Source organism: Mytilus californianus, unplaced genomic scaffold (genome assembly GCF_021869535.1).
Source record: "Mytilus californianus isolate M0D057914Y unplaced genomic scaffold, xbMytCali1.0.p SCAF_14, whole genome shotgun sequence".
Lineage (NCBI taxonomy): Eukaryota > Metazoa > Mollusca > Bivalvia > Mytilida > Mytilidae > Mytilus > Mytilus californianus.
In genome coordinates, this window is record NW_026262626.1 from 37,935,983 (window position 1) to 37,958,699 (window position 22,717).

At 32.2% G+C, this 22,717-nt stretch overlaps 1 protein-coding gene across 1 annotated transcript in view; it reads right to left on the reverse strand.

Annotated features, from left to right (window-relative positions):
- Positions 1 to 16,517, reverse strand: part of LOC127724476 (ubiquitin carboxyl-terminal hydrolase 47-like) — a 54,163-nt gene extending 37,646 nt beyond the window's left edge. The window contains exons 1-15 of the mRNA XM_052231454.1: positions 16,386 to 16,517; positions 13,885 to 14,091; positions 11,945 to 12,067; positions 10,935 to 11,079; positions 10,191 to 10,287; positions 9,325 to 9,403; positions 8,101 to 8,167; positions 7,775 to 7,914; positions 7,217 to 7,306; positions 5,812 to 5,907; positions 5,227 to 5,324; positions 4,032 to 4,147; positions 3,487 to 3,608; positions 2,076 to 2,155; positions 1,598 to 1,649 (exon numbers count right to left, since the gene is read on the reverse strand). Coding sequence (XP_052087414.1) covers positions 1,598 to 1,649; positions 2,076 to 2,155; positions 3,487 to 3,608; positions 4,032 to 4,147; positions 5,227 to 5,324; positions 5,812 to 5,907; positions 7,217 to 7,306; positions 7,775 to 7,914; positions 8,101 to 8,167; positions 9,325 to 9,403; positions 10,191 to 10,287; positions 10,935 to 11,079; positions 11,945 to 12,067; positions 13,885 to 14,091; positions 16,386 to 16,424 — 1,551 coding nt within the window. The 5' untranslated portion in view covers positions 16,425 to 16,517. The remainder of the gene's footprint in view (positions 1 to 1,597; positions 1,650 to 2,075; positions 2,156 to 3,486; positions 3,609 to 4,031; positions 4,148 to 5,226; positions 5,325 to 5,811; positions 5,908 to 7,216; positions 7,307 to 7,774; positions 7,915 to 8,100; positions 8,168 to 9,324; positions 9,404 to 10,190; positions 10,288 to 10,934; positions 11,080 to 11,944; positions 12,068 to 13,884; positions 14,092 to 16,385) is intronic.
- Between the last annotated feature and the right edge of the window lie 6,200 nt (positions 16,518 to 22,717).

Sequence of the window (22,717 nt, forward strand, 5' to 3'; positions counted from 1 at the left end):
GTGGTATGGTACCTTGCAGTACAATTGCAGAGAGATCCATACACTTACACACAAGTTATAGGCCTGAAACTAGAAAAATTCGTAAGGGTTCCGCGGAACCCAGTGTCTCGCCTACTTTTTCTGTTAATCGCAGGCTCAACAAAAATGAGGAAGTAAATCAATAAAAATATTCCTCTTGATACTATCTTTTGGTTGTAAGAAGCTTCTGTCCAAGTTTGGTAAAAATCCAGGATAGTTTATGAATCTAATAAATGTTTAAAAACTTTAATTGCAGCCTGAATGTAATGTTAACTGGAAGAAAACAAAATTTCCTTCTAGATACTAGCATTTGATCATAAACAAGCTTTTGTCCAAGTTTGGTACAAATCCAAAATAGTATAAGAAAGTAATTAAAATTTTAAAAACTTTAACCACAGAGTGAATATGTTGTTTCCTGGCAGAAAATCTAAGTCCATTTAAAAGTAAAATACGGAAAAAATGGATTTATTTTTTTACAAAATTTCCTTCTAGATACTAGCTTTTGATCATAAACAAGGTTCTGTCCAAGTTTGGTACAAATCCAAAATAGTTTAAGAAAGTTATTAAAATTTTACAAACTTTAACCACAGAGCGAATGTGTTGTTTCCTGGCAGAAAATCTAAGTCCATTTAAAAGTAAAATAAGGAAAAAATTGATTTATTTTTTTACAAAATTTACTTCTAGATACTATCTTATGATCATAAACAAGCTTCTGTCCAAGTTTGGTACAAACCCAGGATAGTTTAAGAAAGTAATTAAAATTTTAAAAACTTTAACCATAGAGTGAATGTAATATTTCCCGGCAGAAAAACTAAGTCCATTTATAAGTAAAATACGGAAAAAATGGAATTTTATTTTTATAAAATTTACTTCTGGATATAATCTTATGATCATAAACAAGCTTCTGTCCAAGTTTGGTAGAAATCCAGGATAGTTTAAGAAAGTTATTAAAATTTCAAAAACTTTAACCACAGAGTGAATATTTGTGGACGCCGCCGACGACAACGACGCCGACGGAATGTAGGATCGCTATGTCTCGCTTTTTCGACTAAAGTCGAAAGCTCGACAAAAAATGCTTGTTTTTTTCCCTTTTTGGCCCCTAATTCCTAAAATTTTGAGGCAATTCCCCCCAAAATCAATCCCAGCCTTCCCTTTGGGGTATCGTAACTTGCAGTACAATTTCAGAGAGATCCATACACCTGAACACAAGTTATTGTCTGGAAACTAGAAAAATGCTTATTTTTGGCCCCTAATTCCTAAACGTTTTGGGCAATTACCCCCAAACTCAATTCCAGCTTTCCCTTTGTGATATGGAACCTTGTAGTACAATTTCAGAAAGATCCATACACTTACACACAAGTTATTGTCATGAAATTAGAAAAATGCTTGTTTTTTGCCCCTTTTTTGGCCCCCAATTCCTAAAATTTTGAGACAATTACCCCCAAAATCAATCCCAGCATTCCCTTTATGATATGGAATCTTGTGGTACAATGTCATAGAGATCCATACACTAAAACACAAGTTATGTCGGGAAGTTACAAAAATGCTTATTGACTATGTTAACTCAATGTTATCTTACTTTTGAGACATGTTGGTCATTGAAGCTGTACCACTGTCCATCAATGAAAGACCTAAAAATAAGAAAGTTATCAAATTAAGGCAATCTTACCTGATGAATGTTGATCAAAAGGATAATAAGAAGTCATTTACTAATATAATTAACTATTCACTGAAGTTGATAAAAATTTTGAAACAGTTTTATTAACGATGTCTCTGCTTGTATCATTTTAACTTTTCCCTTCTATACGTTGTTATTTTTTTAGGAATTTCTATTAGTGATGTGCACAAACTGTTGCACATTGACCCCCTTATTTCTATTCTGTGATGAATTCTGTCATATATCATCATGATTATATTAACCACGTTTTTCCCTTTATTTTCATTTCTAACTGTTTGTAGTCTACATTTGTAGATAGTGTACAAGATCAACTTTTTGTCACAAGCTTTCAAACTGATTTTAAATACAGTAATTACATATTAATTTTAGTTAAGCTTACTTAATGTATGCGTAATAATGGCCACCAGCAGCACTTCCCGAATGTATCATTATGGAAAACAACTCATACAAATATGGACCCTGTGGATAGAAAAAAAAGTAGAACTTAAAATACTGAAATGTATTACAGTATCCAATTGATCAAGATGTTTTACTGATATTAATCTAATGAAACTAGGCATTGTCTAAAAGCTCATCAATGCAAATCACAAGTATACTCTTACCAAGTAAAAATTAGCTAAGTTTCACCACAAAAAACAAAATTAGGTTTGGGCATCTATTGAATAAACTGTTATCACAGAGATATGTCTCGCCTTTTTGTAATTTTGATAATGCAAATGTTGAAATAAAAATAGCAAATATTCAGTCGATGAACCATGACTGAAGGTACATGGCTGAACAATCTCCATGGAATGAGATGTGCCAATGCTAATACAACTGCATACCAAATACCATTGACTTATCATAAGTTGTTCCCTTTAAACAAACCTAAACACAACCATTAACTTGTAAACTATGTAAAAGTTTCAAAGTCAATGAACCATGATCAGGGGTGGGGCTATATAATCTCCATGGAAACGATACTTGCAAATGCCAATAAATTTGCATACCAAATATCATTGACTTAACATTAGCAGTTCATCTTAAACTGATCTAATCACAAACTAATACATGTAAACTAAGCAAAAGTTTCAAAGTAAATAGACCATGACTGAGGGAGCGGGGCCAAATATTCTCCATGGAAATGAGATGTGCTAATGCTTATACAACTGAACACCAATTAACATTGGCCTACCACTAATGGTTCCCCTTGAACTGACCTAATTACAAACTAATACATGTTAACTTAGCAAAATTTTCAAAGTCTATAGACCATGACTAAGGGGGCGAAGCCAAATAATCTCCATGGAAATGAGATATGCCAATGCTTATACAACTGCATACCAAATATCATTGACCTACCACTAGTGGTTCCCCATAAATTGACCTAATCACAAACTAATACATGTTAACTATGAAAAGTTTCAAAGTCAATAGACCTTGACTGAAGGGGCGGGGCCAAATAATCTTCATGGTAATGAGATGTGCCAATGCTAATACAACTGCATACCAAATATCATTGACCTACCATTAGTGGTTCACTATGAACTAGACCTAATCACAAACTAATACATTGTTGACGCCGCCGTGGTTGTCGCCGACGCCGGAAACAGCATACCTATGTCTCGCTTTTTGACTCCGTCAAGGCGAGACAAAAATGGATTGATAAAATGACAGACATGGGTATTAAACAATTAATGTATTCCCCAGGACATTTCCTTTCAAAGACCTCTTCTTCAATGTTTTCAATATTTTTTCATACATTTTCTTTCATAGTCATGCAGCTGCACAAGATTTAATCTAAAACGTACCTGCTTCTTCATTTCCTGTGCGTTTCTGGAATTAGCAGCAGCTTCGTTGAGTAGACTAGAGGAATCACTTCCTGATGAAGCTCCAGACACACAATTCTCTACCTCAATACCTTCATCTATACCTGTAAAACAGTACTTTAATATGTAAAGGCTTATATAAACATACCTCAGAGATATTATAGGACAGAACTTTTTCTAGTCAGTGGTTATAACTTTTTAAGATTTACATTTTTTCACTTATATATTAGATTTGTCCACAGATTGTTTACTTAATTGGTCACAATATAGTTTTCTGTAGGTTATTCTCAAAATGAATTTTTTGTTTTTAATGTTGTATGGTTGCCATATCATTCACAGAAACTCCCTGCTGTTCTTTCTGGTAATTTGGAAAACAAAGTATCCTCAAGAAAAACACATGACTCTTTCATTTCAATTTTTATTCTGTTTTGAGATTGTTATTTTCTCAGCAATACCACAAAAGTCAATTCAAAGAATTTCCCATTTTTATAGGAAAACTTGGTTTAAGACCTTGATAAACTGCCTACCTTCATCACTACTATCCTCCGCAGGATCAGGTATAACTTTCTCTGATGTACACTCTGTGGAATTTGGGGTTGATTCTACTAAATGATTCAAATCTAATATATCTGGAAATGTCATTCTGTAAAAGAAAATTCAAAACACATTTATATCATTTCACACTTTATATAGATATAAGAAGATGTAGTATGAGTGCCAATGAGACAACTCTCCATCCAAGTCAAAATTTATAAAAGTAAACCATTATAGGCCACTTATATTCTTTTAAGACAGGAAAACAACAAATTGTTAAGGGTACACATTCAAGTGTAATCAAAACTTAGGTGATGATTGGAAATTCTAATTTGAATAGATTTTTGGATTACATGGAATTCAATTCCATATTGGAACGTTGGTAGTTTTTGTTGAATTCACTCATAACTTGACTAGACAATCACTCGTTGTAGTACTCAGTACATCTCCACTCATTGTTCAAAGTACTTGAAAACAGAATGTAGTTGTCTAGACAGATCCAATAAGCCACTCATATGTTACAAGTCATTGCTGTGAAGTTGCCGATCAAATATGAAGTCATTCTATTCACCAGTACATGGAAAACTGTGACAAAAAGATTTGTTAGGACAGACAAATTGAATGCAATACAGCCACAATTCTTACACCAATGAGGGTTTAATATCACATTTGACATGGACCCTTGTATATCACTTCGACAGAAGTTTACCTCTAGATGTCTTTTATGGCTTCAATGTGCAGTTAAGTTGATTTATCGGCAATTTAAACATTTTTCCTTTGATTTTACTGCCTAATATTTTTAATATCATGGACATGACTTGATACTCGAAAATATTAGGCAATGACGTCATGTTTTAGTGCAACAATGTCACGTACTCAAGTCCATCCGCATCAGTTTATCAATGAAATGCACGCGACTTCATTCATACAACCGAACAACTATCCCAATGTTTTGAACGTGTAAAAGTAGTTTTACTAACTATTTCATTTCACTTCATGTTTTCAACCAAAATAACATACAGTTAAGATAAATTGACGATAAAACGAATAATAATGGCATTTTATTTTTATGATACTGACTTCATCGGTTCGAATATTCTTGCCGATAAAGCCAGTATCAAAAACAAAAATGCTATTATTCTATATGTCTCAACTGTGGTTTTACTGATAAAATAAGAAATTTTGTACCTTTCATTTAATTTAATCCTATGCATTGTATTGTAGTCAAAATCAAATCTTTTCAGCTGCAATGTTAAGAGGTAGGGGAACGTCTCAAATTTAAATCCCTGCAAAACAAAAAATAACAATTGAAATGTTGAATGTTTGAAGAAAGACACACATCTGAAATACCTGCATAACATATCATAGTAAACATGCATCTCCTATTAACCTATTTTTTTTTTTTTTTGTTGAAGCATGCTTTTAAGATTCAAGCAAGACGGATTTATACAATGTCTATTTTCCTGGCCTTGCAATGTAATTTCTGTATAAGGGATCCTCAATAATTAAAACAAATTTTGATGGCATTGATGGTGTGAAAAGATATAATTTTCTAACTTTTAACTTTAAGTTCTCAGCAGTAAATTTCATTTTTTAAATCTATCTTTCACAAATCACAATACGTTCATAACATTCCTTCTTATATATGTCTGTGTTACAGTTGAAAAGCAAGTCAAAAATACAGTTTTGTAAAATTTACTCAAGGAAGTGTTGGATTTATCTGTTATAGAAAATTCTATGTGTTTTTTTACACTGAAGTGTTGATTAACATACCTTATGGGCATCACATTTCTTATTACATTTCTCACAAAAGTACTGATTTGTGTCATTCAGTATTTCAGGATGTACAAAAGCATCTATTGCTTCTTTCTACAAATTCAAAAAAGATATTCATTAATATAAACATCAAATGGTAAAAATAATATGGTAGTTTTTGCTGTATTACCAGCTCTCTAGATGAGCTTTTTGTTGTTATGTTGATGTCACATTTACATTTTTCATACATTTCCAGATATTCATTTAAATTCTAAGCATGAATCATAATTTTTTCCAAGTTATCAACATATTAATTTGGCTCAAATACCTATGGCACTTTTTAGATACACACATTTTTTTAGCTGAATGTTATAACAATAAATTGCTTCGCTGAGCGCAGCTATATACGACTGCAGATGTCCAACCCTGAAAAGTTGGGGCCAAAATGGACACAATATTCATGCTTGATACAGGTCTGAATTTGGATTGTAATTAAATTTTTAACACATAATAGGTTTCTGACATAGAATAGCTGTAGTCAAAGAACTTCAAATTGGTTATATGATTTGAATTTATATTCAAAATTTTTTGCTTTTGTGCAATAAACTATGCGTATTGACCCCCCTCCCCCCCCTCCCAAAAAATTTGTTTTACCCTGTTTTTTTTTTAGTGCAATACACTATGCTGTTGAATATTAACCCCCTAAAAAAAATATTTGAAGAAATTTTCTTTTAATTTCTGAAATCTGAAATGAGAAAGATTGTCCCCCTCCAATTTTTTACCTACACCCTTTCCCTTATTCCAAAAAATTATTCTTTCCCTCAAGTTATGGTCAGTATCTCAGACAATCATCATTACTTAATACATAATTTACAAGCAGTGTAAGGGAGGTAATCAAACATTGTTATTTAAATTGATTTGGATTTGGATTTGGATTACCTCCCTCACACTGCTTTTAAATTGTCTCAATTGTCCTTTAACCAGAAAAACCCTTGTTTTTCCCCTTTTTTTGCCCCTAATTGTTTGAGCCATAACCCCCCAAAGTCAATCTTAACCATCCCTTTGTAGTATGGAAACTTGTGGTATAATTTCAGAGAGATTCATACACTTTAACACAAGTTATTGTCTGGAAACTACAAAAATGCTTATTTGGGCCCCTTTTTTGGCCCCTAATTCCTAAACAGTTGGGACCATAACCCCCAAAATCAATCCCAACCTTCCTTTAAAGGTTATAAACCTTGTGTTAAAATTTTATTGATTTCTATTTACTTATACTAAAGTAATTATCCGGAAACTATCTGTCTTCGGACGACGCTGACGACGATGATGACAACGTGATACCAATATACGACCAAAAAATTTTTAATTTTTGCGGTCGTATAAAAATTACTAATAATACATCTTAATATGCAGAAATACTTACCACAGAACTGTAAGCTGTCTGTGATCCAAATGGACGAATTACCAATGGTATGTCTAAATACGCATCCACTCTAGCACTTTCATTTTTACACTGTCAAGATAAACATATACACATCAGCATCATTTACAGTTTGTTCAAAAATAGGGTTTTTTACAACTTAACAATTCTTATAGTATTTTTCCTTATTTCCATGAAGATTGGAGATATTTCCTTTTAAAATAGATACATAGAAAGATTTACACAATAGACATTGCTTGTACCCTTGTTGGTAACAAAAGATTTTTTGGATAGACAATGTTCCCCTCAACTGTTTTTAGAAACAATATAAACACCTTGATATCTTGAGTTAATTTTTCCAGAGTTGACTGCTGTGTTATCTGGACCAATTCACTTACAAATCAATGATTGTCCTTCATGTAAACTTGGAAAATTCAATTACAAACCTTACAAAAAAGTTGACCTTTACTTTCCTTTAAAAACAGGGGCTAAATCAGGCATACTAGTAGAAACTTAATTAAACCCAATTTGTCAGCAAGAAATTTGCCTATTTTTTTTTACCTCTAAACATTTGACATAATCTTTCATTTTGCCCTGATACAGATGATTAATCAGATTAGCCTGGTCTGTGTTCCTCCATTTCGATTCTAGGGCATCAAACATCACCCGACATAGTTCTTGGACATCATGTTGCTGCCAAACTGAAGTAAAAAATAAATGCTATGTCTATCAAATACATACATTTTATATGCAGGGAAAAGAGCTTTACATAGATCACAATATTTAGCTTGAAATATTCAATTATAATCAAAGGAGTAGGTCCGGTAAGGGCCGATTTTGGCCTCAAATATCAAATACACATGAATAAATATGGAACTAATGCCTACCTTCACTACTATCCCAACCAAAACTTCTAGTAAGTTCTGTGGTCTCCACTGCTCTCTTCTTACTTGTCTATAAAAATACATACAAAAGTATTCATTACAGTTATTCATCATTTACTCGAACCTTGCACAATTTATTACTGCAAATTCAGAAATGTTTATGATGATTCTATAAAAGTGCAAAAATATGATAAGGTACGTACCACATCAGTAAGAACTTGCATTTTCAATACTTAAACCATTGTTTGTATGTTGCATATCAACGGGAATTAATATTACCATAATTACACCTTATTATATATAAGCATTCTTGATTTTGATTGGTTGATGGCTAGTGTATCTTTCATAATTTTTCTTTTATAAGATGAACATTATTCAAGTTTCAGCATTTCCAGTATAAATGCACAAGGAAAGCCTGATTTACCCTCTCTGCCATGGTATTTGCCAAAACATAAATGCCTTTTCAGTCCTTGAAAGAGAGGCTTGATTAATTTGGGCTTTATCTATTATGTTTGTTTTTGCTAAGCTAAGGAATAATGGAATTTATTTTCAAATATTTTTCTTAGCTATATCTTGATACTGAGTGTTATCAAACAGATATTTCATGTTTAGGGGGATACTTTGAAAAAATCTTCAGAGTCTTCAGAGGAAATTAAACTTCTCTCAACTAGTTTTTTTTACAAAAACCCCTTTGAACATTCCGGTAATATATATTTCTTTAATTTTCGTGCTATTTCCACATGTCTCAGTTGGTGTGAGAAAAATATTTCTCCTCTCTAGAGAAAACTTTGTTCTCGGCAAATGATTGGTCAAAATTTCAATTATGACGTCAAATTTTGTTGATTCTTCTGAATTTCCTATTGTGACGTCTGGAAAAAAGGCGACTTTGCCTGATGACGTCACATATAAACACAACAATCTTTGAAGAGGAAGGATAAACTTGTTTAGACAACTTCTTAAAATCATTATAGAAACAGATTGTACCACTATATCTCATGTATTATAATATTTCTCCTCTCTCAACAGTTAAATTTCAAAAATTTTAAAATGCTCGGCAAGCCTTGTGTTTTTAAATTTTTAAATTTAACTGTCTGGAGTGGAGAACTATTGTAACACACTTGATGCAGTGGTGGAATCTATATATATCTGTTCAAAAGTTTCCCCCTTTTTTCATGTATCAACATATTGAAAGAGATCTACGATTAAATAGTGTTGAGATAATAGTACCTGTAGCTGTAAGAAAAGTTTTTGTAGTTGGTATGGTATACTTTTAAAAGCCTCATCTTCTGATCCATCAAACTCCCATCTGTATTCATATCAATAAAACATTGTAATTAATTTATATGTTTAAGGCTCCGTGTTGAAGACCGTACTTTGACCTATAATGGTTTACTTTCATAAATTTTGACTTGGATGGAGAGTTGTCTCATTGGCACTCATACCACATCTTCTTATATCTATTGTTATCTCAATGTAAGCTTACATGTTTTCTTACTTATCTTACTAACTTGAATTTGAATTTGAAAAGGTTATTTCACATTTAATGGAAGTTACTCATCACCATAAGTACTACTAAACAGCAGTGTTATTGAAATTCATTTATAATTCTATTATACAATTTGATTTCATTGAAAATGTACTGAACTATATTTCATAGTAACTTAATTTTGAAAACTTGTGTAATATATTTCTAGACAAGGAAGTGAGCTATGCAGTAATATTAACGACAAAATTGCTCATGCTGTCAACAACATATTGGGGCAAGATGGAATTTTTAAATATGCTGACAAAAAACTTAATATCAAGTTTTACCTTGTGAGAACTCGAGAGCTTTCCACATTTTCCCCACCTTATTACAACACATGTGAAGGCTTTTAGGACTTTTATGATATACAAAACATGTAAAAAAGGAGAAATGAAAAAAGAAATAGGACTGCATTTATAACAAATGGAAAATTAAGCAAGAATCAAATAAATAGTCAAGACTAATAGATCCATACAATGAATTAGTTTTAACAATACGTAAGTTAATGGAACAACTTGTTTCCTTTATATTTTCAAAACTATACTGGGGAAGTGTTTATCTATCTTACCGATATAAAGCATTCCTGAATTCTGGTGTCATATACAATGTCTGTATCAAACTGTTGAGGTAACATGTCATTGCTTGATTGACCAGTCCAACATAACCTGTAATATAATAACAAAATTCATAACTGGTTTAAAATAACCAAATAACATGTGCAATGTAGCAAACAGTTTTTTTGCTCTGTGTTGAAGGCCTCACTGTGACTTTGAGATGAAGAACAGCAATAAAAGCACTGTTCTTTTGCTTTTTGTGTGTTTTTTGGCTGTGCATGTACTAATTTTGTGTCATGGATGGATACCCCATATCCTTTGTTTTTCTATTAAAAACTAATCATAAACTTTTGACTAAATAGCTAAAAATTACATGGGCAATTTAACAGAAAATTTCAATCACTGCTTTGCCTAAAGAGTGAAAAGTTTCCAGCAACACAACAAAAAAGACAAGCTATAGCTTGTTCAACCAGTCCAAATAATCTTTAACATAACATTTTAGCAATCTTTTAATTGTCCCATACTTTGCTCAATATTAGCTTGAAGAATTTCTACTAAGACAAATAACAAAATGTTTTTTTTACATACTTCAAAATGATCACCATGATCACAAGCTAACCAATCCCTGATCTTACTTCTATATACATAATGTTGACACTCAAAACAAACATGCTTCCAGAAGACAACTGAGACAGTGTCAGTGGTCCTCAGATAATGCTGTTGTCAGGAATAACTGTTATAAGTATGTAGATATTTACCTGTTTCTGATTTTAACATGATTGAGGCATATGTATAGCCAGAGTCTGGATATGTGGAGACTGTGTCGTTAGTGGCTGTGGAACCAGATATGTAGGATGAAGATGTGGATGCCACACTGTCATAACTTGGTGGATCTGGAGCTGGCTGAAAAATAATGAAATTCACAAATGATGATAATTTCTAGTGTTCAAATTTCTCAAAACAGTAAACAAAAAAACACTTTATTTTTTTCCTTTTTGAGGTTCACTGCATTCTACTATTTTGACGATACCTGTTACCTACAAAAGCAAGAAATTTTAAATGCAGAAAAAAAACTGAAATAATGATAGTCAACAGAACGTGTGTCAACAATATATAAAACTAAGAAACTGATTACCCACAAATATGTGACTGCAACATTACCATAACAGTTGGTTGGATACATGGAAAATAACTGTCATTAGAATGTAGATTATTGTCTGTAGCACCCAGAATTTATTTATGGTCTTTATGGATATAAATAGAAACTATAGATACAAAATCATTCATGTGTAAAAACCTATAAAATAATAGAATTTTGTTTTTGATACTGACTTTATCAGCAAGAATATCAAGTGAACCCGCAAGGGAGAGTTGATGAAGTCAGTATCAAAAAATTTATATGCCATTATTCTTGTCTTAACAATATGTTTGTTGAGAATATGAAATAAAATGAAATAGTAAACAAAACTATTTTTACGCCTAGAAAATGTTGTGATAGTTGTTTGGTTGTATGAATGAAGTCGTGTACATTTCATTGATAAATTGATGGACATGAATGCATGCATTGCTGCACTGTTACATGACATCTCTGCCTAATATTTTCGAGTATCAAGTCCTGACCATGATATAATAATATATTAGGCAGTAAGATCAAAGGGAAAATAGACAAATTGCCGATAAATTGTAGAAGAGTGTAAGGATTGTTGATCAAGTCTAAAGATCTTACTGTTTTTTAAATCAATCCTCTGACCTCAATTAAATGACTTACTGGAATTTCTGATAGTTTTTGTGGCAGCGTGTCCTCTTTCTCCACCACTGTAAATTCATGTCGTCTTGTTCCAAGCATACAAATATCTGATAACTTCTGATTTGCACAAGTATACAAGGATATCTAGAAGAAATATTGTAAGTTCTGATCATTTATTAAATGCACTTTTCCCATTGTAATCAACTAGAAAAATTCCAATTTAAAAACTTTGTTTCTGTAGTGCATGTCGAACAGATTTTGACACATATAGATATATGTCAGGATGTTAATTTCATTGATTTCATAGTGACAATAATGACATACAAATGACCTTTGCTTAAAGAGCAACAAACTATCTTAGGAAAAAGTAATAGATTTCTATATTGGTGTATAGCCGTAATACATTTTGACAGTTCACTTTATCATAATTCCAATGTTATATGATTAGTCTTATTAACGTGGTATCGAAAGGAAAATAACAGTTTATTTACAATGCCTATATTCAATTTGTTTATATACTTTATAAATATGATATGTTGGCCTTATACTTAAAATTGTGTTTCTATTAATAACATAAAGGAACAGGACATTAAAAGGGGGAAATATTGTAACCATCAATGAAAACTCGTATAATTTACGGGATTGATGTCTCAACATTTTGATTAAAACTTCGATTGAAAACAGTCCTGGTTGTTATAATTTTGAATAAAATGAAATATTTACGGTTTACAAATACAAATAGTTTATTGGCACAAACACAATTATTATAATTGGCAACACATTTTTACAGTACATTGTTAAAAATCGTCTTTCTTTCATTTTCAAGTTAAAAAAATGTTGATCCCATATTCATATTAAATTGTTATCATGGTTATTGTTATTGTAATTTTTTCTTTGAATACAAAACAATATTTTACATTTATTATCTATCCTCCATAAATACTAAAATATCTGTACAGGTAAAATTTAATTCTAATCAAGCTGGTACAGATTGATTTACAACCTTCCACTGGATATTGTACAGGTTAATATCACAGCAGGTGTTAATTACACTGAGACAACTGTCCGACCAGCCTGACATCTAGACGGATTGAGACATCCATAATAATAAGTCTCTACCCGTACTGTATAGGTGAGATCTATGGCAACCAAGAGATTTATACAGTATAAAGTATAAACTCGCTGCATGAAGTCATAAGCATTAATTCCCCACACACCAAATACTAGTTCTGTAAGTGTAACTACATACATGTGTTCTATAAATATTTGCTAGGGCCATACTTTTCAGAGTATTTTATTGGAATCATAAGTAATAAAGTTATTATCACAGAGTTTATTGATGCGTAAATATATTTGGCATTTCGCCCACAAACTCAAAATATTCAGTTTGTGGGTGAGTCAACTCCTTCAAAATAACTTTTATCAAGTTTATCATTATAATGAATAAATAGAGTATAGTTTCAGGTTTAAATGAATAACGGTGTTCATAATTCATACATTGTACTTATGTAGAATTTTTTTATTCTGCTAAAGTTTTATTTTCATTTCTTTTTTTCTGTTCCAAGATTTACTTTATTTTACTTTGATATACCATGATAATCATGTAAGGTTGAGCACATAACTAGAAATAATTAGGAGTAGAGGAAATATGTATCTACCAGTAGAACAGTACTTAAATGATACATATATACATGTACAGTAAAAAAAACAAGTGGAAAAACCCTGAGCAGTACAATACTTTTATAAAAAAGATGTGGTACGATTGTAAAATGAGACAACAATCGACCAGAGTCAAAATGACATGGATTTAAGCAGCTGTAGGTCGCCTTATGGCCTTCAACAACATTAATTTAATAACTCATAATAAATATTCAACTGAAAGCTGAAAGTGATCACAGTGAAATTTTGAAATCTGAAGTCTTTTTGTGACCTGACAGGTGTGTATTAGTTATGTATTTTACCTCTTCCATTTCTGCTGCCACTTGTTTGTTGTATTTTATGTTGATACTGCTGGCAATGTATCTTGTTGATTTGGATATCTCATCGATCACATCTCCAATAGACGATGATGCTGGCAGATTTATCGTCTTTTTACTTCCAGCAGCATTCGGATCTATCATGTCACGGATGACACATAGAATCCGAGGTTCTTCTGCTACACAAACATTCTGCAATAAAATTCAATTTTCTGTTGAAGTATTGGGACAGTTGTGATCTCCCTCACTTTATGGCAGGATGTTTATTTTTCTCCTATTCATAGTAAAGGACATATGCTGATTAAAGGTTAGGTCAAAGTAAAGGAAGAGGTGATACAAAATTTTAAAGAGCTTTAACATTTGATTGATTGATTGGTGTTTAACGCAACTTTCAGCACTATTGTGCTCTTTTGTGGTGGTCAGTTTTTATTGGTGGAGGAAGCTGGAGTGCCCAGAGAGAATCACCATCCTTTGGTAGGAAAACTTGACAATCCTTGTAAATTAAGATTGGAGTCAAGTGCACTTGCCACATGCAGGATTCGAAATCACAACCTCAGTGTTGACAAGCTAGTGATACAGTAGTTTGACTACTAAAACCAATCGGCCTCTGAGGCCCCATTTAACATTTGAAATGCAGTGTTTTATTTTATGAATTGATACATACAGAAATCTTAATTTTACTCAAGATATAGTTTCTGATATGAAGAACAGGATATATTAGATATACATCATTGACACAGAAACCATACAACATAAAATAAATGTGGATTGTGTCCACATGTGGACACAGATGATGCCCCCGCTTGCATATCATATAGTTATAAAGGGACATAATTGAAGAACGGTAAAAGTGACGCTACCCAAATTTGAACTTGATCTGAGTTTTGTTGTAAAAAGCATTGTGTGTAAGTCTCATAACATTTGGTTGAGGCAAACTTAAGTTAGAGAACGGAAACTAAAAATTTTGCAATTTTTCCATTATAAAGGGGAATAACTATAGAACCGTTTAAGTGACGCCACCAAAATTCAAACTTGATCTGTGTTTTGTGGTAATAAGCATTGTGTATAAGTTTCATAACATTTGGTTGAGGCAAACTTAAATTAGAGAACAGAAACTAAAAATTTTGCAATTTTTCCATTTATAAAGGGGCATAACTCTAGAACCGTTTAAGTGACGCCACCAAAATTCAAATTTGATCTGTGTTTTGTGTTAATAAGCATTGTGTATAAGTTTCATAACATTTGATAGAGGCAAACTCAAGCTAGAGAATGGAAACCAATTTTTGGACGTACGGACGGTCATTCGTACGTACAGACGAACAAGGGTAAAACTTAATGCCCCCTCCGCTACGGCGGGGGCATAAAAAACAACATGTTCTTTAATTTCAGCAGAAAGACATATTTATATTGTACATATCCCAACTCTTAGCTTTCATATTACATATTTCTGACCACATGCTATATTGTGACTTGACTTCTCACTAAATATTTATTGTTTGTTAGAACAATAGGCAGATATATTTTCGTTTGTGCTTTTTGCTGTCTTCCAAGTATTTTTCAAATTCTTAAGTCATATAATGAAGCAAAAGTGAACGATCAAATTTTCAACTTGACATTAAGCAGAATTAATAATCACGTTTGTCATACATGTACAAGTCTCCATTAAAGAGTCCATTTCTAAGAAACTATCCAACACAAAACTCAAAATCTTCAAAAATGGACACAAGTGTTAAACATGTTAAAAGGGCATTAGCTAGGATTCATTAAAAAAACCAGAAATATCAATTTTTGTTTTCGTTTTATTCTGCTGTCAAGATCAAAGGGAACATGGATATATGACAGAGTTTGAAAAGTTATAAAAACTTACAGGCTGACGACTTCTTTTACTATGTTAAGGGTTAACGTTAGAACAATTTTAAACATTTGTTGTCATAACTAAAAAGCTATTGTTGCATGACGTGAGAAGGTTATTTGGAAACAAATCTAGGGTCATTTGTAGACCATTCATCTACATGTAAATACCCAATAGGTTAAATACTTTAAACATGGAGACTGCAAAATCAGTAAAATAAATTATGAACTCCATATCCCGACAGAGATTACAATTCAAACCATGGTGACACTGGCTTAACAAGCAAACAGTTTGCTTTATATATCTGTATATATTCTATTCTATTCTGTATATGTACGCTGTTAACATCAACATCAGGAAAGTGTTTTGCAGATTATTTATGAGGGTGCATCATTTATAAGAGTTCTCAAATGGCTTAATTTATAACCCTCGGTACTTCATCATATTTTAATTGTAAGTTTTCTGGTTTATTCACTAAATGTGTACTTTGTTTACATAAAATAATAATGAACTAATCAATAAAACATGCATTAGAAAGCTATGATACATGTAATGTTCATTGAATCGTTTAAGGAAGTATAAAAACTCATGGTTTTCGTTTTGACAACAGAGGACACACAACATTTTGTCTCACCTCTGTTGGGACAACTTGTGAGTTGTCACCTGTAACCATTTTAACTTGTTATTTCTTTAATATCTTGTCATTTAAAGGTTTTTTTCACCCCATAGTGATAGGTGCATTGCAAATTTCACAATGATGGCCGACTTGCTGAATAAGTGGAAGATTTTAAAATAACCATCATTAATCATACATATGTATATATTATATACAGTATCGGTTCAATCTTGTTTTATATAATTACTTCATCTGTTGACAATGCTCCTTCTTGGATTTATAAAAAGAATCAATGGTCTTTTCTCTGTTTTTTTTTTGGTTAATAATAGCATTAGAACTAATCATTATATCCTTGGTAGCAAATGTGGCAGAATAATTAAGGTGGCACTTTATGGAACACCCTTCCAAACCATTTCAGGATTGAAAATAGTTTTTCACATTTTAAAAGTCTTGTTCAGTCCTGGAACGGTTTGGAATGTCGCTGTTCTGCTTGCAGATAACTCTTGAGCTGTTTCTTATTTATGTTGCTTTTTGTTGCTTTGGACTAGTATTGATGTATTTCTTAACGAATTTTTATATATATTTAAATTTTAATTTCTGACACATATTTCCAGAAATTGGGTGATCAATTCATGTTGAAAATATCCTGTTCTTTGAAATTTCTAGATTTCAAAGCATATATTATAGTTCTAAACTTTTTTATCTGATTTTTATAAAAGAAATCTATTTATTTAAATAGTTACCATATTTTAATCTTAATTTTAAACTTTTATATAGGTAAACAATGTTTTACTTCATTCTAAATCTGTTGCTTAATTTTTATTGTATGCTATGTGTGTGAGATTCAACTTTGTATTACAGGTTGTTTTATATCTTATATATATAGACTGTTTTATGTTATGTATATGTTTTTATCTTCGGTCAAAAGCTCCTTAATTAGAGCTTGTGTTGTATAACTTATGCCGAATCAAAATAAACGGGGAATTTTTCTTATCTTATCTTATGGCAGAATGGCAAAATTATAGAAATCAGTTTATTGATGGTGGTCGCGTCGGCCTTCTAATGTTTTTTGTATTATGTGGTTAGGAATTTCATGGCACGATGCCTGAATATTGTATATAGATATAAAGAGATGAGGTATGAGTACCAATGAGACAACTCTCCATCCAAGTCAAAATTTATAGAAGTAAACCATTATAGGTCACAGTACGGTCTTCAACACGGAGCCTTGGCTCACACCGAACAGTAAGCTAGAAAGGGCCCCAAAAAATTACTAGTGTAAAACCATTCAAACGGGAAAACCAACGGTCTAATCTATATAAAAAACGAGAAACGAGAAACACTTATGAACCACATCAACAAACGACAACTACTGAACATCAGATTCCTGACTTGGGACAGGTGCAAACAAATGCAGCGGGTTTAAACGTTTTAATGGTACCAAACCTTCACCCTTTTTCTGAAACAATAGTGTAACATCACAACATAGAAACCCACACTATAAAATATCAACTGAAATAGCTTAACTCAATCAAAGGACATATTAACACCATTGAACATACACTGAACAAATAAATTTGACCTATGACACAATGTAAATACAAAATAAATAAACTAAGGGAAGAATAATAAAAGTAACATGTTATATAGTGTTTTTCCTAAGATTTCAATCATCTCGGAACAAAGATTTAACGACCTCAAAGCCGAGTATTTTTTTCAATAAAAAAGAATGCATATGCAGAAAATATATTGCAGTAATATGGAAAGTGCAAAAGCATTAAGGATCAGTCTTGCTGCACGCTTTTGTAATAAAACTTTCAGAGATATGTTCTTAAACGACACATAAATTTTAACCCCATTCTAGATGATATTTTTGAAACCAATATTGTTTCTATGTCTCCACCACGACATGAGTTATCAATAGTTATTTCTAGCAAAATTTTATATTCAACAATTTCTCATAATGTATTGTCGTACATTACATTCAGATTGCAATCAACCGTTTGTGTATTGCGATTTGATCAGTGGCGGATCCAGGGGGGATATGGCGGTTGAACTTCCCTTTGTTTTGACGATCAATGCTTTTGAATGGGAAAATATGATTGGACCCTGGACCCCCCCCCCCCCCCCTTTATATGGCATTGTTTATAACCAAGTTTCCAGGGGAATATCTGATAGGCGGAACACATATATGTTGACATGTATATCATCTGCATACAAATAGGATATCTCATGATGTTTTCAAGTAAAAAAGTATGTCATTAATTCATACATAAAAGGAATAAAAAGCTAGGGGCCATAAATACTTCTTTAATTGTGGTATTCCAAAATTACAATATTCCTTACGGACCATTATAACTTTCTGAGATCTCTCATGCAAACATGGCAAATAAGGCGTAATTAAATTACAAATTACAATATCTGATGGACGATTCCTTACGAACCATTGCAACTTTCTGAGATCTCTCGTGCAAACATGGCAAATAAGGCGTAATTAAATTACAAATTACAATATCTGATGGACGATTCCTTACGAACCATTGCAACTTTCTGAGATCTCTCGTGCGAACATGGCAAATAAGGCGTAATTAAATTACAAATTACAATATCTGATGGACGATTCCTTACGAACCATTGCTCCTTTTTGAGATCTCTCGTGCAAACATGGCAAATAAGACGTAATTAAATTACAAATTACAATATCTGATGGACGATTCCTTACGGACCATTGCAACTTGGCTTCAGACATCTCTCATGAAAATTAGGCGTAATTAAACCATTTTATTCGGATAATGATCATGTAAGATTTTAGTTCAGCTTTTAAAATGAGTAATCAGATATTTTATTTCATTAAGAAATAACATTCCAGTATAATTTCTATTATCCATTTCTTTCAATTTCCCATTAAACTATGGAAACGGCTTATAGTTCACAAATTTGCATGTCATATATATAGCGAGTCAGGTCCTGATATGTTCTGTTCATAAAGAATTGCTTTAAACCGCATATTTTTTACGCGACCTGCCATCATTTGATTTTTATTTATTTCTGTGGTACAGTTTGACGTAGCTTACGTTGATACAACCGAGGCCTCGGTAAAAAAAAATAAATAAAAAACATTTTTTTTTATAATCTTTTAAACAAGATGCACAAAATGCAGCAGGCTCGCTACTAAAGAGGGTGGTAAAGGGTTATTTTCGTGCAACGTGTTTTGCCATTTTTATTTCACGTGCAGCCGTGAAAAAAGTTGTTATTCACCGTGTTTCGTGAAATCGATAAAAAGATCAATGTGCAAGGAATTTTTTAATTGTTCGTTCATCGTGAAATGGCAATTTTAATTCGCGTTCTTCCGTGCAAATACACCCCCCCCCCTTTTACGCCCCTCACTAAACGCTAATATACCGACTTGTATCGTCTTGTTTGTCGTTATTGATTCATACCATTTTCGAATTTCAAGACTTATGGAAACATTTCGTTTGATGTGTTTGAGCTTTTGATTTTGCCATTTGATTAGGGACTTTCCTTTTTGAATTTTCCTCGGACTTCAGTATTTTTGTGATTTTACTTTCCCTCCCCTAATTGGAAATCCCGATCCCTTTGCGGTAGTTTTCAGTAATCTAAATGTGTCGGAGTCAAAGAAATCGACACAATTGAAGCTGGAAAATTTATATAATCCTACCCAAGCAAAATCAGAATAGATGATGCGGATCCAACTCACGAGCCTTCTCCGATCAATCGCGTAGCTAGGCCATTTTTAAGTGTACGCCCGAACCACGGCAAGGGATCTGAGGGCCCCAGCGGGCCGAGGCAGAGGACCTCCTAGTAGGGGCGAAATCCACCCGGAAGCTATCGAGAAAGATATACTATTTTGGTCATTAAAACTCATCAATAGCATAATACTTGGTCGGTTGAGAACACAGAATTACGATGATAGAGATTTCAGCTTCCCAATTGTTAACTTTCCATTTCTATTGTCAGTTTATTTTCAACTGATGAGTTTGAATATCCCTTTGGAATCTTTCGCCTCTCTTTTTTATTTTAATTTTTTCTTTCATGTTAAATTTATTCATTGTGTTGATTTGGTAATTTGTTTTAGAGGAAAATGTCCAAACCAGCTACTTTAAAAATATGTTTCATTGAAAAGGAGATGTGGGGTAAAACAATCAATCGATTAAAGATTTAAAACTTTATGAAGATAGTTAAAAAAGCAAGTCTGTCGTTCTATTAATTGTTTTAACTTTATCTTATTTTCTCACCTTTTTAGCAGAAAACTTCGTTAATGGACACATGAAATAATTAATCTTCATAGATGTTCAGGTGTAACATAAAAATGCAAGCCAGTCATATCGTATCTCAGCAATGAATGACTTTAAACAATAGTAAACTGAATATATATATATATAGAATTCACAGTAGATTCAAACTCTGACAGAAAATGGACAAATATCTAATATGATCATATAGCATTTGATTAAAAAGTAAATTCCGTCATTTTTATCTTTAATTGCAAATCATTGAAGAAAGCATTACAATAGCTCATGTGCTTTTAACCAGTTTTTTTTAATGTATTTCCATTAAAATATATTTTTACTTAAAATTCATGTGCACGCCCGGGCGTTTTGACGTAAACGTATAGCTACGCGCCTGCCGATCGAATCACTTGACCATTCCGATATTTTATTAATTTTTGTTTGAGAATAATTTTTACTATATGAAGATCTGGGTAAGGTTTACAGAATACAGAAAAATGCCCTGAAATTAATTTAAACTTAAAAGAATAGAAATTTAAAATGGTGCTAAGATATAAAAGAAAGGACAATCAAATTATGGGAAAAAAAATTTAAAAATAAACATTTGAAGACCCCATTCAAACCCTCATATATATAACCGGTAACGTTTAAAATTGAAATATCGTTGTGTGTTGATATCTTCCCCTACGTGTAGTACTTCAATTAGTACACAGAGTTTCATTGACCTTGATACCAAATTAAAATTAAATATATAGCTTGCTGTTCAGTGTGAGCCAAGGCTCCGTGTTGAAGGCCGTACTTATATCTTATATCTAATATTAATTAACATATAAATAAGAAGATGTGGTATGAGTGCCAATGAGACAACTCTTCATCCAAGTCACAATGTGTAAAAAGTAAACAATTATAGGTCAAAGTACGGCCTTCAACACGGAGCCTTGGCTCACACCGAACAGCAAGCTATAAAGGGCCCCAAAATGACTAGTGTAAAACAATTCAAACAGGAAAACCAACGGTCTAATTTAAAACGAGAAACGAGAAACACTTATGAACAACACTAACAAACGACAATCACTGGACTTAGGACAGGTGCATACAAATGCAGCGGGTTAAAACGTTTTAACAGGCGCCAACCTTCACCCTAACCTGAAACAGTAGTGTAACATTACAACATAAAAAGACACACTATAAAATATCAATTGAAATGGCTTAACTCGATCAAAAAGACATTTAAACAAAAACAAGTAAACATACACTGAACGAATAAGTTTGATCTATGACACAATATAAATACAATATTAATAAAAAAAAAGATGTAGAATAATGTCAAAAAGGCAACTTAAACCAGGGACAAAATGGCGTTAAATAAAGTAACGTACACAGGTAAATTTAAATATATTAATTTTGTTGTTTATTTAATAGGAGTACGGAAACATTTTTTACAAAACAAATAAATTTGTTGTTCACAGTACGAGTACAGAAGTGAAATTTATCGTCATACTAAATACTTATCAAAGGTGATACATATTAAAAATAGTGAGACGAGATATAGCACAAAATAAGTAAACATTGAATAACAGAAATGCATTACAAATTGTGTCAACAGGTCAAATTAACACGCAAATACGATTTGAGAGTACTCGCAGTTACTGAAAGCTAGTTAAAAGACAAAAACAATTAATAATAAAAAATCATGCATCAGAGATTAAAATCAATTAAAACACATCCCAGGGATTTAGTGTTTTAATGCCATGGACAGTCAAAGAAGACATTACTTATGGAAACATCGAATCCACAGAAAATAATTTATATGTTGTTCTCAAGTTTTATTCTCGCTATTTTAAATTTATAGTTTCTCACTAGCAGGGAATTTTAAACATTTCAAGGGGTCATTAATTCCAGCGACATATATAGTATATATCTGTTAGTTCATACATATGTCAGTTGCTATATAAAATGTCCAACCAAATACTGTTTTCAGTTATTATGAAAACTTCAGAAAAACGTAAATGTTTCCGTTAGTACTTCACCTGTTGTCACTTTCACAATGGGAAAAAGTACAAAACCATGTAAGAATTTGAAGAACTTCCAAGAAATATC